General features: G+C 33.6%; 3 protein-coding genes across 8 annotated transcripts in view; 1 reads left to right on the top strand and 2 right to left on the bottom strand.

Annotated features, from left to right (window-relative positions):
* Window positions 1–82: 82 nt before the first annotated feature.
* The window catches only part of loaf (low-density lipoprotein receptor domain containing lost and found), a 94,346-nt gene continuing 77,720 nt past the window's right edge, over window positions 83–16,708 (top strand). For all 6 annotated transcript variants that reach the window (XR_016317451.1, XM_089709605.1, XM_089709591.1 and 3 more), the window contains exon 1: window positions 83–227. Coding sequence is in view for 5 of the 6 variants with exons in the window: in XM_089709605.1 (XP_089565731.1) it covers window positions 149–227 (79 nt within the window). In the remaining variant the exon portion in view is untranslated. The remainder of the gene's footprint in view (window positions 228–16,708) is intronic.
* Window positions 2,632–7,799, bottom strand: LOC149490898 (maltase A1-like). The gene is made up of 8 exons (XM_089711396.1): window positions 7,667–7,799; window positions 6,817–6,999; window positions 6,371–6,507; window positions 5,876–6,141; window positions 5,007–5,178; window positions 4,053–4,430; window positions 3,696–3,849; window positions 2,632–2,908 (listed from the first exon to the last, which is right to left on the bottom strand). Exons 1-8 carry the CDS (start codon window positions 7,797–7,799, stop codon window positions 2,727–2,729), a joined length of 1,605 nt encoding a protein of 534 aa, XP_089567522.1. The 3' UTR covers window positions 2,632–2,726.
* On the bottom strand, window positions 9,416–14,481 carry LOC149490897 (maltase 1-like). The gene is made up of 8 exons (XM_089711384.1): window positions 14,271–14,481; window positions 13,809–13,988; window positions 13,377–13,531; window positions 12,746–13,131; window positions 12,372–12,573; window positions 11,716–12,072; window positions 11,243–11,481; window positions 9,416–9,512 (listed from the first exon to the last, which is right to left on the bottom strand). The coding sequence occupies exons 1-8, from the start codon at window positions 14,479–14,481 to the stop codon at window positions 9,440–9,442; spliced, it is 1,803 nt and encodes a 600-aa protein (XP_089567510.1). The 3' UTR covers window positions 9,416–9,439.

Genomic DNA, 16,708 nt, shown 5'->3' with positions numbered 1-16,708 from the left:
TTTTGATTACGACATGTTTTTAATTTTATCCTAGCAACCCTATGGCGTCGAACGCAGGCGCGAAAAAGCGCGCGCAAAATCGATACGGTGCGTTTGAAATTCAAGCAGTCCGCGCCGCGCCGGGCTACCGCGAGCTCGCCTCGCGGCCATGTGGGCGCGCGCCTTTCTCTCCGTGCTGACCGCCATCGTCGCTATAAACCTTGGAAATGCCGAGAAAAGCAAATTCTGTAAGTCATTTCACATATACACCCACGCACTCATAACTATTTACTCATATTTCCACCGTAAAAGCTGCTAGTAGTACCGGCATCTGAGAGCGCCCTCTCGCGGCTTACGCTCAAGAAAACGACGAAGAATGCGCGGCTATTACGCTTAATGGGACTCCATTTTGCGACAATCTTGGATTATAATTGATTAGTTATTGCTATTAGGGAATGGTTTTGCTATACGTAGGTTTGTACCTAAATAAATGTAATCTATAAATATGATACAGTAATTGTATAGACATTTTAGCTATTAGGGATATTACACACTGCTTATACGTGATGTAGAGCCATATTTAACTGGCCCTTGACCTCAAATAGATATGAAATGGTTTTCATGTTATATTTAGGTCAAACTTCAATAACAATTACACACGTAACGTACAATTTAACAAACATGCTATTGAACATAATATTTATTTTAGTTTTTTAATTTTGCATTTTATACAATCAAGATTATGGAGATAGCGTTAAATAATTTTACCGCCATTTTTTAAACTCTATAGTACAAAGATAAAAATATGCCTAAAAATACAAAATATGCCTTTAACCTATGAAGCTTGTTGCTCTCTCGCGCATAAACGACAGCACACATTTGTAGAAAATTTAACAACATTAAGAAAATTAACAATCTCAAGAAACCTACTTAATATAATTTTCCTCGCAAAGCGAGCACTTAAATAAAATATAAAGTTAAAGTCGTAGCAGCGCCTTAATAAATAGGTCATTTAGGATTTCCGTAGAACTTGTAGCGGCTCTACGCCTCTACGTCTTCGTAGCCAGTGTGTCAAGAGTAGTGGAGATGACGTGGAGTAATTGAATTCTGTGCGGTTTTTATTTTTCAATTATACGCTTTATTTTTTACTATTTTCTGGTCCACAAAGTTGGGAGTTATGTATAGTATTGAACTAATAACTACACAGGTTTTATAAGGGAATAATAATGGAAGCTAGATAAGTTTAGAATGCATATCGGGAAAAGTAATATTGAATAATATTAAAAAAATTATTTCATGCTAAATAGCTTAACTGATTTTGATGAAATTGCATTGCTTTGCGATTGGGAGTTACGAGTTATATTGTATTAAATATACCTTATAATGTCTCTTTAATTTGAAAGAAACTGAGCCAGGTAGCTAGGTAGATCTCTTAAGAATATTTGATATGAATAACTTTATAACCATAGTTGGCTTTACGCTATCTCCTTAGGTATTGGATTGAAATCCCGCCAATAAAACTATTTGGCACATTTTTGAACGTATTTAAAAGATAATTATATTACTGTATGGTAAATTGAATATTTCAACTACTAATTAAACAATAAACATTAAAACTGAATTAGTTAATTTGTTTAAAAGTTTTCGATACTTCCTAAACTAATGTTTAAATAGGTCGACCTCATGAAAGGTTTAACTCAAAATTGGTAGGTAAAGTTGCCTCTTAAGTATGTATAATATTATGTATGTCCACTATCAATCAATTTGCTTCTTCAACTTCATGTTAAAGTTTAGAAACAATATTGTTCTTATTATTGCACACCCATCATTACTAAATATTGTTATTATTGAAATTTTTGAATCAAAGTTTGTTCGTCAATCACATCAGTACGACAAAATAGAATTTTACTAGTTGCATTTACATGAAAAAAATTCCGCGGGCTCTAGCTAGTTAAATATACGTAATTGACGATTTAATGAGAATTTCATCAAGGGAAAATTTACGAATTATATTCTACTAGCTGCTCCACGCAGTTTCACCCGTGGCTCCACTCCTGTTGGTTTTAGCGTGATGATTATAGCCTGCCTGCCTTCCTCGATAAATGAGCTATCTAACACCGAAAATTTTTTCAAATCGGACCAGTAGTTCCCAAGATTAGCGCGTTCAAACAAACAAACAAACAACCTTCAGCTTTATAATATTAGTATAGATTAAATACAGGCAAAGTCAGGAAGAGAAGCTAGTGCTATCTAGTGCAATACTGAAAGTAATAAAGTGTACATTAAAAGCTCGCATCTTTATAGAGTATGTGACATAATTCGTTTGAAATTAGATCACAGCCTAGTTCAGCGTGAATGGAAATCGATTTTACGTTACATGTTATAGCTATAGCTTAGTACCCTGGCTTCGTACGCTTTGGTATTAAATTATTTAGTAAATATAATATTTAATTATATGAATAAAACAAATAAAAGTTATGATCATCATCACTTTATTGAAAACACATAATATAATAGGAGATATATACCTAAAGGAAAACCTTATATTATTCGTATTATTAAAATAATAATGAAAAAAATATAAGGAATACATTTAATTAAATATTCATAAATACATTCAACAAGTAATTAAATAAATTATGTCATATACATAAGTACCCTTTAAAATATTTGAACATCAAAAATGTTTATTCATTCTTTAATTTAGATAATCTACAACAACTCTTTTTAGCATAAATTTATTTTACTCAACTGTTACTAAAGTATTTATTTAATTTCTGCCACCCTTCAGACAGTTTGTTAGTGATCTTATCGACAGGGCCGGGCCCTCCACAGTGCCGCGGGGGCCCCGCTAGGAGCAACGTCTCTCCGCGATTTAGTTTTATTAGTTTATCTGTATGTACATGTCCACCTGATGACAGACTGGAACCTGTAATTATAGAAGGCAAAATAAATAGATAAATAAATGAACGTAGTTACCTACATTTTGCAAAAATGTTTATAAGTAGGCAAAATATGTTGTTATATTTATATGAATAATTAAGTTTTTAAAAGTAGAAATTTATTCTGTAACTATGATAATTTCGTAGTTATTTAATACGTCTTTTATTTTTAATTCTATTAAAATTCACATCAAATTAAATAATTCTTTAAATAATAATAAAATTCACATCAACATAAATAATTCTATGTATAAAAAATAGGAAAAAATGTAAGACTTTAAAATTAATTGGCATTTAGACGGCTACTCTTGCTTTAACATTCACGGCACTCAGACTGTGGTATACCTTTTAGGTTATTTTCCCTGATAAATGTTTTAGATTCACGATAACGGGAAGATAAAGTTGAACCGGAAAAACCTTTTAACCATGAAGTTCAAAAGGGCTATTTATATTGAAACATAAAGGACTAACGAAACAATGCCTTTGATGAATTAAATTTTTATTCGTTTACATTTGGACGTTTAACTATTTGTAAAGCCAATTTGTTGAACAAAGTTTAAACATGTGTTAATTAAGGTTTATGTACGTATATATCTGTCAACTGTGGTTTTACGGTTTTTAACTATTGAAATTTATATTCAAAAGCATTGTATTTGCATAAATGGACGTCAAACGTCAATTCAACAACTGCATGTCACGTTAGGATGTAATATACATCGTAAAGATCTATACTTGTAGAATATGGAGTTATACAGTGCAAAATGTATACAGAACCTCCAGAACTTGCAGCAACAGTCATTTCAGCAGCAACACCTGGTATTTTCGAGAGAAGGACATCTGCTGCTTTTCTACCAAGATTTGAAATGACCAAAAGTGATCCAGATCCTCCCCATCTTAATATTGCGAGGGCATCATCGAATCGTTTTATCTAGAGCAATATTTTAATTGTAATGTAGGCTTAATAAATTATCCTAAAATATAATATTGATATTACGAAGAAATTGTTTGCTTCAAAATAAGTACATTTTGCTTATTTTTTTCTGTATCTTAATTGATTATTAGTTTAGTTTATTTTAATAGAATATTAAATACAAAAAAATAATTTATTTTACTTGCTGTAAATTATCTTACTTCAACATGAGGTCCAAACGCAGGCGATTTCCTCATAGCAGTTGCAACCCTCACCACACCAACATGACTGAGATCATTAGCGAATTCAGATTTAGCATTAGCATATCTATAACTAGGTGCCAAAGGGAGCCACGGTTCGCCACTTGTGAACCCTGCTGTATTAGAATCGTCCCAAGGAAATGGTGCTAATGAAGGGTGAGATTGAGTTGGCCAGCATTGGTCAACTGTGGCCCATTCTAGGATAGTGTCAGCTGCTCCCAGCTCATCTCCTTGATGGATAATGGTCGATCCGGGAAGGATGAGGGCAATTAGGTTTATCGCATCCACTAATTCACTGCCGTATCGTGTTGTGATGCGACTCTCTTGTCTAGCGCTGGTCTGTTGAAGTTTATAATAATTTGTTATGGTGGTGTATAAAAATATACATTAACGATATAAAGAGTAAACGAGAAAAGAGAAAAGTGTAAGACGACCTATTTTAAAATAATTTTACCGTAGGCGATTAGCCTACATCGGTACCGAGTAACGTAAGCTTAATTTATTTTGGGGTAGAAAGCAGGACAAGTGGCTAATCGACAATAAATTGAATAATAATGAAATGAGACTTAATTCCAATATTTGTACAAGTAGAAAGTTTCACAAACTACCATAAAATTAATTTATTGAACAAGGGTAAGAAATATTTTTTTAGTAGATAATGAAAATGTATCGATTAAGGCGATATTATAAATAGTAGTATTTTCACAAAAAAGAATAGGTATTAGTAGAAATACACACAACAACACAAACAAATTCAATATCATGAACCAATAAATTCCTCTATTACCAGCACATGGCTTCATAAATTGAAGAGTATATGAAACCAGAATCTTAACTTACACTCGGTGTACCAATTTACGTAGCAGACCCATATTTCGGGCTTAGGTTAGATTAAAACTGACAAGGACAACTCACTAGCCACGTGGGGGTCATATCTTGTGGACAGAACAACAGACTAGCGTGTAAAGCGAGGGCCAAATCTGTGGTGCTCCTCTGCGATCCAGTTAGGGCTTTACTTATAACACCATTTGTGTCCCCGAAGTAGTTTGCTGAAATAACGTCGAGTGCAGTCTCCACTAATATTATCCTGGAATAAACAACGGTTATAGTCGTATGGATACGAACGGATTTGATAATTATTCAGTATGAAATCATTGACCGTGAACCGTGCATTTAAAATGAGTGATTGGCATGTTATCATGGAATTATCGGTTATTTACTCGACCTCAGCTGACCTTGCTTGTTTTAATTGTATTTTGTTGTAGGATTATGTATCTGGTTACGATAACGGTACTCCTTTATGATGCGGAGTAAGAAAATTTATGACTAGGAAATATTTGGGTGCTTTAGAGTAGATTTTGCCGGGCGCTTTTGGAAAACATTTTCACCTTCTATCAATTTTACCTTCAGTTGAATTCTATTCGTAATTATATTATGTATCTTACGGGGATAAGAGTACCCTCAGTACAGCCGTAAGCTTAGCAGCTTTCGACCTAAATCTTTTGTGTATTTCTCTCCTTGTTATAATTTGAAGTTATGGCTGTAGGGTATTTCAAATTTCGGAGTACATTTATATGATGTTGGATTAGTAATTTTCTCTTATTTTGCTACTTTTTATCTTTCCCTTAGAATTTAACTTGTCTTCTCTAAATGTTATATTTCTAATATTATGATGAAGTAGTAAAAGTAATATTCCAACATTATTTGTTATTTTATGCACTTAAGAGAATTGTTCTCAGTCAGAACACATGATGTGACGTCTTAAATACCTGTGTATAACTTACGGGTTTTCCATATTGGCAGCTCTGGCACAACTCGCTGCGGAAGTCGACATTTTCTTTACAATCTGAATTCCACATTTATAATCCAAATAATAATCTGAAGTTAAAATGAAACCTGACACTCCTTTCTGGAGCCAGGAACATTGAGCACCTTTCAAGGCTTCAATAAGACTTTCAGAGCACAGATTTAGAATGGTCTCATTATTTTTTGATGCCCAGAATCCGTGTCTTTCTTCATTCCATATCCAGGCGTCTATACCATCTTCTAACTGAAATAAGTTATAATAATTACGGAACCGATGATAATTATTTATGAATTTTGATGAATTTTGAAAGCGCTTCCTAAGCATTTCGTAAGGAAGTCTAGTTGAATATAAAATTTAAAGGGCAATTTAAAGCTAAGCAATATTAACAACATGGTTTTATATTTTGCTCTCAAAAATTTTACTCCGTGTTCCTCATTTAAAATGTAATGTAATAATGTGTTTATGTATTTACCACCGGTGGGTTATCTAGAGGTCCATCTCGCCACACAACCCAATCTTCATACCCTGGCCTTTTACCAGCACTATGGTTAAACCATTCTGACGCGGAACTAATTCTCTGAACATCCAAACTCATCAAGACTTTGAGATCTGTAAAATTATAATTAATTCTATATATCTAAATATAATTAATATAACGAGCAAATTTTGAAAACAATGTATTTGCCCTGGTGTTAACAAATTATATTTAATTTGGAGTTTATTATACGTCGGTCGTACCTTATCAACTTTAAGTTAAGTAATGCAGTAAATTACTCTAGGTATAAGAGAAAAACTTTAGAATAATTGTTTTTGAAGGAAGTGGTTTTGAAAGAAAAATTTAAGTTTTTAAATGCCTAGACTTGAAAATATTAAGTTTAATTATTTGAGATATATTTTTTATTGAATGGTCATACTTACCCAACTTCTTAGCTTTCTCTATCAGCTTATTAAAAATATCCATGTTACCATAACGTTGGTCAATGGTAATTGTAAAGTCAAGTGTGCCCGGGCGCGTACAGTCGGGGCTCTTTGCTTGTATAGGAGATAGGATCACTGCGTCTGCGCCTAGTGCTTTTACGTAGCTAAGTTGTTTTGTAACACCTATAAATATAACAAAACTACCATTATTAATATTTACCTATTTCAATTACCTCCTCTACCACTATTAGAGAACGATAAGCGTTTAGTCGCAAATATCTTTTATAAATGGTTTTTGAAATGTCTAATAATAATATATACAGCATGACCACCTGTTAAATAATAATAGAACCTACAAACGATTTAGTATAAATAACTTGAGCATAACATTGTATGTAATTATATGATGTTTTCGTGAATAACAAACGACTACAAAGCGAACGAAATAAATACCTCGAATTCTAATTTTGAGCGTACTGAAAATACGAGAGCTTCATTTTTGGTAGACACCTAATATGTACAATTATTAATTATTAGGTTCCATTTTATTGTATCTATTTCTAAAGCCCCAATAAAATACACACATATAAAGACATTCAAATATTGTAAACAGCCAAATAAATGCTCAAACTCAAACATTTATTTATTCAATTAGACTTGTTTTGGAAGCACTTTCGAATCGTCATTACATATTTTCAACATTTACCACGGAAGCAGTATCTATGGAGAAGAACCGGCAAGTAACTCCATAGTTGCTCTTTTAAAACATTGTCAATATTACAATTTAATTTTACATAAGTTACATAATATGTAACTTATATCTTCTGTAACACCAAATTTTTTAACATACCCATTAAATCACCCAAACCATCACCATCCAAATCTTTAAAAGAATCCACTATTATCCGATAGTAAACCGCATTGTTCCACGCGACCGACACACACTTTGCCACTACAATGAACACGATCGCTCTTAACCACATTTTGCGATATTAATGCTGTAATTGCTTCCATAGGTAGATTTGTAGTAGTGATGTACTAGGTATTTGTAACAGATTTTACTGTTTTGTGTTACAGAAAAAAAGGTATAAGTAAGTAATATTTTATCTAATCGTATTATTAAAATCCACCATTAAGCTATTATTAAAGTCGTGGATTATTTTTGTTTGTTCTAACGTCTGAAGTAATATAATGCGATTTTTCCTTTATTTTAAAGACGTCTTATAAACCTTTGATTTCAAAAAACCTTTCTCACATTAGATAAACAACATTTATTCCAAGGAAAATGCTATATTCTATCCCGGTTCAACCCGGGCAATGCGAAGGCGAAGGCGAAGCGGGAAGTGATGAATAAAGTATTGAAAAATTCTTTCGACCGTACAAAAATAACACGTTAGTGACATAGGCTATATTTATTTTATCTCCATTCAATCCAAGTAAAGTCGGGTTGAGTTACTAGTTATAAATAATGTAACAATGGAGTAAGAATTCGCTCCAAGTTGTCTGATAATAAATTCACTTCGCCTGTAAGACATTATCTGCAATGCAGCATAATTGCAGTTCAACTGATTTAGATTGTTTATTCACAAGTTTCACTGTCTTCGGTGTACGCTATTTTAGTATCTGTTTTATTTAATTTAACTGCTATTGTAAGCGAACATCTTTATTTTAATGGAGTAAATGCAAAGGATTAGATATTCGTCGATAAGTTTAAACGTAGTAAATGAGAAAGGAATGTTCGTCGATAGATTTAACAACTAAATGTTGATGAATATACATTTATAATCTATACTAATATTATAAAGCTGAAGAGTTTGTTTGTTTGTTTGTTTGAACGCGCTTATCTCGGAAACTACTGATCCGATTTGAAAAATTCTTTCAGTGTTAGATAGCTCATTTATCAAGGAAGGCTATATCATCACGCTACGACAGGAGTGGAGCCACGGGGGTGAAACCGCGCGGAGCAGCTTGTAATACATAAAACCTTGGATAAGTTCATACTTGTGGCATTAGCTACTACTAATAATATACAAAAGACGTTACTATGTATAAACTGTTCTTAAAATCCATAATACCAAAGCAAAATTGTGCACTATAAAAAAATTTACGTACAAAATAATTTCATTTCCAAAAACCGATGGTTCTACAGATGTAACAGGAAAAATATGATTATAGACTTTTCAAAGACGTAAGTGCTGTAAAATATAATCTTCACGTCAGTTATTTGAGTCACGTATCGTAGTAGAGGCACATCACTAGCGGCTCAGCGGATGATGATGTGATTTCATGAAAATTGGCTTATCATTGTCATAATGCTGGTTATTTTACGAGATAGATTGTTAAATATACATTTAGTGTGTGTGGCAAACTGAAAAACATCAAATTGTTTAGAAAAATTTAGTCGAACGAGAAAATTGAATCGATTTTTCAGTTCAACATAATAATATTGTCTAATATTTAGTACCTGAGTATTCTATTATTATAACAGTAATACCTATATTAAACGGAAATCTATTAAAATTCTAGTTTATTATTACAACTTGGGCTTTTGTTAAATAAAAATCCTTTTAGAAAAATATAAATAACTTTTAATGTCTTATATTAACATTCCTAAAATCAAACATTAAACCGAAGCTGCGCGTAATACTAAGGCTTCTCCGGCTTGAAGAGATACTTCACCGAAAGGAATACTGTCTCTGAAAAAAAGAAATAATCTATATAAAGAGTTAGTTTGTTTGTTTGGATGAACGCGTTAGGCTACGCGCAGACATACAGCGTTCTGCGTTCCGCGTTCTGCGTCCTGCGTTCGTCAGTTCTGCGTTCTGCGTTCTAGCGCACACAGGAGCACGTTCAAGACATTTGCGTTCTATTTCGCGACTCTCCGCACGTGAAACATTTCTCTCGAAAGTTCATCTTCCGAAGATGAAGCCTTGCTTTTGTGGAGTCTAGAGGAGTCAAAAAAAAGTAGAAAATGTTGGGTACACCCTATCAACACGAAACGAGATGATATGGGAGAATTTAGTATTCTTATGCCTGAGCTGCTTCAAGATGAAGAGAGATTTTATATTTATTTTCGAATGTCAATAAATAGCTTCAATGAGTTACATGACTATGTAAAATCTGAAATAGAAAAACAAGATACCAATTGGAGAAGACGGACCAGCCATAGCGAGAACGCGAGTTCTTTGTAATTCTGTACAGAGAACGCGAGAACGCAAGCGTTCCGAATGACCGCCGCGGTCTAACTGCGTTCTGTGTGCGCCGGCGCTATAGATCCTTCACATTACAAAGAACGCGGAACGCAGAACGTAGAACGCGGAACGCAGAACGCTCTCTGTCTGCGCGTACCCTTAATCTCGGAAACTTCTGCTCGAATTAAATGAGATAAAATAATAATATTAGAATTATTGCACATCACTTTGACCAATAGAAACGAAGCATCATTGAACAATGTAGCAAATTACGCGGGAAAAATCAAGCCATAGACAATCATAAATCAGAAACAGAATTTGCCATACAACACAGTTAATTTTATTACATAGCAATTAAGAACGACATAGAGAAACTAAAACGATTCACGTTTTCTTTATGACTGAAGCATATGGTCCTGTTTAATAGCTTCTAGTTTAGAAATATGGTTGGATTATGGAATAAGTTCTCTTATTAAATTCATGAATTATTTGTTGAAAATATTTTATTTACACCTTCAGGGGATTTTTGAGCATAAATTAGGCTAAATTACGTTAATTTGTTAGCCCCTAGATATGATACCATACGATTAATTTTCTTTGAAATGAAGCTATTTACTCATTACACAGTCCAGCAATAAATACGAAATAGACAGAAGCCAACCGAAAGTTTCATTAAAAAGAAATAAAAAAATAAATTTCAGTTTTGTCGGAAAAGTTTAATAATTCTGAGCGCGGAGCAGCTAGTTACGTAAAACTTTGAACGGTTTGAATTTAATTATTTTTTTCCGCGGTTATATTTAAAAATTTAAGCGTCAGATGACTATTTTTCCTTTTTACATAGAGAAGAACTCTCAAAGTCTAGTTATATCATTAACGGTTGTTTATTCAGCAATTAGGTATGGAAATAAGCGTCTAAATATAAATTATATCTTGTGCTTCTTATTTACATAAGAAATAATAAACAGTTTAGTAGTTAATTTTTTTTTTAATTAGTAGTTAATTTTTTCCAAAGAATTCACTACATATTCCATATACAGAAACTTATACTTGAAAGAAAATTTCAATTATTTACATAATGTTAAGATATTATTTATAGTTATTTCAAAGGAAATGTTCAAAGCATTTGCTAATGGATTGAGCTATTGAATAATCTTATTATTTATCTTGTAAAAGTTACGGTACGAATAACTACGATATATCTACTGATTTCCTAACTATAATATGAAAAATCTTACCCATTAACTCGATTCGAATGAACACTAGATACATGGACAGTCAAGGGTTCCCTTAGATATGGAACATTAGACACATCCACGGTTTCCATGCTAGCGCCCACGTTGAACACCAGGGCATATGTGTCGTGGGTGACCAGGTATCTGATGAGGATCAGGGTGTTCTCACTCAGGGCCTGGATGAAGTAGTTCCCGTGGGATAGCGCTGGTTCGCGACGTAGTGCTGTCAGGGCTTGGTATACCTGTGAATGTAGGAAAAGAAGAATTTATTGATTTACATAGTATAGGAAGTTATGAAATCATTTGATATTTGGACAAGCTATTATATTAAAAATTTATAAACAATCGACGTCTACTAGACTATTTTAAGTAAAATAATAATTATAATAGTATATAAATTTATAAAGAACAGAAAAGAAAAAGGATATTAATATTAATAAAACTGAAATGTATTAATTTCTTAAATGATAGATCACCTTGTAATGGCTCCTTGATGCAGTCTTTTGAGCTTGCAAGTTAATTTCTTGATAATCAGCCGCAACTGGCAGCCAAGTTCTGGGTCCAGTTGTGAAGCCAGCATTTGCTGTGCCATCCCAATGATACGGTGTCCTCGCTGGATCTCTAGAAAATTCTAAGTAATTGTCCTCATTGCCCTGGTTGATAGCTTGAACGTCCACTGTGTCATTCCAGCTGACGAATCCATCTCGCATACCGATCTCCTCTCCTTGATAAGTGATAGCGACTCCAGGAAGCATCATATTCAAAGCGTTGAGACCATCGACCATGTCAGTTCTGAATCTGGAAGGCATTCTCTTCTGGTCGTGGTTGCCGAACTAGAATATTTTGAAATTTGAAGTATAATATTTCTGTGATGATATTCGATATAACTGTTAATTAATGATCTTCTAATGTGAAATATTTTTAGCATAAAATTGTTCGTATTACAGACACTAATTATGGTCCGGTAAATGAGAAATTGGGCGGGCCACTTTTCGGCGAAAACATAAATGGGTGTATTAAAACTAAATATGAACGCCGCAGCAACAAAGTGTAATCATGTCAGCTTCAAATGAAAGCAGAAATGGCGCGTATATTTCAGTATTTTCATGAAAGATATGAATATGGTACTTACGACCCAATTAGCAACTTCTCCCTGAGGCATATAAGTGAGCCAGCGTTTGATTACATAAACGAAGTCTCGAGCGTTAGATTGACTAGAGAGGCTTGTGATGAAATCGAAATTAAAAGGGAAATGCGCTCCGAGCCTGCCCTGCTCGTCGCCGTAGTATAACATCGTCATGGTTATGTTTGCGTACGCCTCCGCTAATAATATTCTGTAATTGTAAATGTTAATGTTGGCTTTGATAACAGTATGATTGCTTTTTAATGGAAATTTAGGAGTAGATATCATATAAGTATATAGCCTGCACTTATTAATCCGCTTCTATTGATAAGTATTGCATAAACTGGATATATAAAGATAATAAAATAAAAATAGTGCCTCACTTGGTATCTGCGTTGTTATCTTGTTTCCACTTGTCAGCAAATTCCCTCCATTCGTACACAACATCATACAGTTCTATGAGATCTCTTACATACTCTTGTGTCGTGTAACCTGGTTGGTTTGGATTCAAGAACATATTTCCACTCAATGGTTCATCAGGATATACACCATCGTAGTCGTCAGGATTAGCTTCAAACAGATGTGGAATGGCGTCCAGTCTGAATCCGTCTACACCTTTCTCAAACCAAAACTGCATTATATTCAGCATTTCTTGCCTCACTGCTCGTTCTCTGAAGTTGAAATCTATTTGTTCTTTGGCAAACTGGTGCAAATAGTACTGTTGTCTGACTTCATCCCATTGCCATACACTACCACCGAATTGACTGATCTAAATAATTAAGAGAACTGTTTTAAATTGTAATAAGTTCAAGAAGAAAGACCAACTAAAATGTCAATTACGCATCCTTGTTCCATATTATTCAAGTTGAAAATTGTTTTTTTAGATAACGTAGTATTAAAGTAAGTTGATGAGCCATTATACATTCAGTTTAAATGGCGTCACTATTTTATATGCATTTTATATCAAATGTGGAACGTTTTATATAATACCTATATTGTACATAGTTATATTACCCAATTAGAAGGAACAGTTCGTGTTCCGTTGACCATGACGGGGTCTGCCCAAACGAAATAGTTTTCGTATCCAGGCTCTCTCCTTTGGGATTTGATAAAATATTCTGACTCATTGCTGGCGTGGTTTGGAACGTAGTCTAATAATACTCTGATACCTGTTAAAAAGAGTCAGATTAGCACCTTTAAAAAAAAGCATTATCTTCTATAGCAACAATAATAATTATGTCTTACAAATATAATAAATATTATTATGATCAGGGCACAAGAAAGGAAATAAATTTTTATACAGATTAAAGACTATAGAGAGATATTCCATATTTTATATATTATTACTTTAGTTTGTATGAGGTGTTAGTTTTCCAAGTGAAATTCATTTATTTTACATTTTTCTAGTATTGTGGACAGGTGACGTCAGATTTGTCCTTTTTTTACCTAATTTATGTGCTTTTTCGACCAATTCCTCGAAATCAGCCATAGTTCCGTATTCATCTTGGATATTGTAGAAGTCACTGATATCGTAACCGAAGTCGACCATAGGGGAGACGAAGATGGGTGACATCCATATAGCACCAACGCCAGCATCGACGAAATGATCTAGCTCGCTTATAATACCTTTAAAAAAGGAAAATTATTTAAGATTGTGAATAATGAATCTTCTGCAATTATGAGTTAACATCATCAGAATTCAGTAGAAACATGAAATATTATTTTATAGATTTCTAGATTTTGTTTTACTGCATTCAAGTTCTGTTTTTTACCAGTTTATTTTTTAAAGGAGTTTTCTTTTCTCATCAACTTCTTCTAGCCCTGTGATGATGAAGCTTAAATTTATAAAAACTCTAACAAGTTGAATCAGATGACTACTAATTTATTATAATACATAATTAGTAATACCTTTCAAGTCACCAATACCATCGCCATCGCTGTCTTTAAAGGACCTCGGGTAGATCTGGTAAATTATCGTATGCTCCCACCAATCTAATTCCTTCAATTCTGGAGGACTTGGTCCCCTATTCGCCAAAAATCCCCATGTCAAACTCCCTGCTACCACTCCCAAAACAATTAAACAACCAAAAACAATACCTAATACTTTCAATGCCCCCATTTTGACTGTTTCTGTGTGATGATAACCTATCGATTTATATATTGAGCCATAAAGAATAATCATTTATTGTCTTGTATAAATACGATAATTGGAATCATCTAGTCAAATGCACTAAAAGTTGTAGATTATCAAATGATAACAGAGTATAAGGGGTCTAACATTCCGATGGTATCGAGAAATTATAACATAAAATACGAAAGAAATTCATCGCAGATCTCGTTGTTGGAACTCATAGGCTTGCAGGTAAGTTAGAAGTCAAAGAGCGTTATCATCATTTTCAACACTAGGATTTGCATACCTGGATATTTAATTATATTTATAAAGTAATCGAAAATTAAATGAAGGCAAGTGTTGAAAAAATTGCGCAAAATATTTTTATAACATACAGTAATAAATGTAGGGTATAAAATTGAATATGGCGTGCGATAGCGGGCTGGGCATGGTGCCCAGAATGCTGGCAACGTCGCTGCGGTGTTGCCACATTTCTAAATTAACACTATCAGAAAAATCTAGAAGTACCTATATAACGTAAAGTACTTTAACATTTTTACGAATTTTGTATTGAAATTGTTATCTTAAAATTGTGTAAAGTACCTTAGATTTGCTAACTTTCTTGCCAGTGGTTCACTATAGAACTGAAACTGTTTTTCGTACCGATGGTAAATGATAGAACGGTGTTATGATGATTCAAAATTGCTTCTAGAAAAAGTCTGTACACAGTTGGCCTGAGGGACTGTTCCTTTTCTGACTCTTGACTTTTTCAAAATCTTTCCTTAAGTCCTTTCATACGGTTAGAAGATCGATCTCTTTCGGTGTTCATAGAAAGTATTCATCTATCTCTTTATCGCGCCAAAGATCGTCTTAACAGGTTCATTGTATGAATTTTTAAACTTAAATGCTATTATTATGTACACTGGTCATTTAACATGTAATCAGTGCTACTTTCTCTCAACCTAACTTCAAATCTCTAGTGTACCCGCAGGACGATACAGTTCCAAAGCCAGACAAATCCCTGTGGCATCCTTAGTACTCAATTAGTTTATTAACTAGATGTTACACTATTTGGCTTTCAAAAGCATAAGGATATAATGCTACATCTGTTTTAATAGGGTTTGATATTTCTATAAGCCATTTTCATGTTCTTTTAAAAAAATATCTTTCTTCATGTCTTTTCATCAAATTCTTTCAAATTTTTTCTTGAAATATAATAAACAAATAGACAGACAGAGTCATTTTTGTATTTATAAATCTATTGAGGTACGAATAAAATGTTTAATTAGACGATGACTGAAAAATTCCTATTTTTAATGTCATCTCCATGGATCGTCACTCTAATCTTTCCTACATTAATTGTATTAAAACTGACTAGTGCATACGTTGCAGTTTTCGATACTCTACGGATAACGCAATTTCCCTAATGTATCCCGCTCCGTCGATACAAAGATAGCCATCATCTAATGTTATTTGATGCTATCAAAGGGATCTCGAAGGAGATAAGTATACATTTCATTATCTATGGCTTTTGAATAACTTATTTGTGTTAGTTTGTTGTAATCTGTATGTTTACGTGGAAGCTTTCTTTATATTTTATTGAAATGAGTTATCTTAGATTTTTTTTTGGTATATTTTCGTAAATAAATTGTTATTTTTTTACGTGACAACGTCTTATAATTCGATGGAGCCGGCTGCACGCACGAAAAAACATGACTCATGTGGCGTTACCTCGCTCTGAGGCGTTCCGTTTGGTTTGAAGTGCAAGCGAGAGCGCGGAACGAGCGACAAAGAAGCACACTCGGACGTTGTCACGTTCAACTATCGTCAGTAGACCGACTTTACAGACAACCAATTTTTTTTAGTTATTCGTAGGAAATACAAGCTCTACTATTTTTGAGGTATGTTAGTCATGTAGAAATAGTTCATTATTTATGAAAAACTATACTCCTGCATTTTTATCAAAGCAAAATCACATATCTATTTTCTATCTATTTTGTATGATGCCTTTGGTGTATAAAAAAAAAATGTAGGAAATAATGGAACGGAGAGATTTCATTAAGAAAAAAATTGGTTGTCTGTAAAGTCGGTTTACTGACGATAGTTGAACGTGTCAACGCCTTAAGGCCGATTGTACTTCTTTGTCGCTCGTTCCGCGCTCTCGCTCGCACTTCAAGCCTTACGGAACGCCTCAGAGCGAGGTAACGCCGCATGAGTCATGTTTTTTCGTGCGTGC

This window comes from Colias philodice, chromosome 2, assembly GCF_061535455.1.
Source record: "Colias philodice isolate Cphi_HAF_F1 chromosome 2, ilColPhil1 Martin Lab GWU primary, whole genome shotgun sequence".
Taxonomy (NCBI): Eukaryota; Metazoa; Arthropoda; class Insecta; order Lepidoptera; family Pieridae; genus Colias; species Colias philodice.
Note: the sequence above shows the minus strand (reverse complement) of the source record. Positions and strands in the feature narration are given on the sequence as shown.

What these genes read in the sequence shown, in the direction of transcription:
- LOC149490898 (XM_089711396.1), bottom strand. Translation starts at nt 7,799, where the DNA reads ATGTGGTTAAGAGCGATCGTGTTCATTGTAGTGGCAAAGTGTGTGTCG. An exon ending in GCTGCCAATATGGAAAACCC is followed by an intron (nt 5,179 to 5,875) that starts GTAAGTTATACA and finishes TGTTTATTCCAG; the next exon opens with GATAATATTAGTGGAGACTG. An exon ending in ATATGACCCCCACGTGGCTA is followed by an intron (nt 4,431 to 5,006) that starts GTGAGTTGTCCT and finishes AAACTTCAACAG; the next exon opens with ACCAGCGCTAGACAAGAGAG.
- LOC149490897 (XM_089711384.1), bottom strand. Translation starts at nt 14,481, where the DNA reads ATGGGGGCATTGAAAGTATTAGGTATTGTTTTTGGTTGTTTAATTGTT. An exon ending in CGAAAAAGCACATAAATTAG is followed by an intron (nt 13,532 to 13,808) that starts GTAAAAAAAGGA and finishes TCTTTTTAACAG; the next exon opens with GTATCAGAGTATTATTAGAC. An exon ending in GAACTGTTCCTTCTAATTGG is followed by an intron (nt 13,132 to 13,376) that starts GTAATATAACTA and finishes TTAATTATTTAG; the next exon opens with ATCAGTCAATTCGGTGGTAG.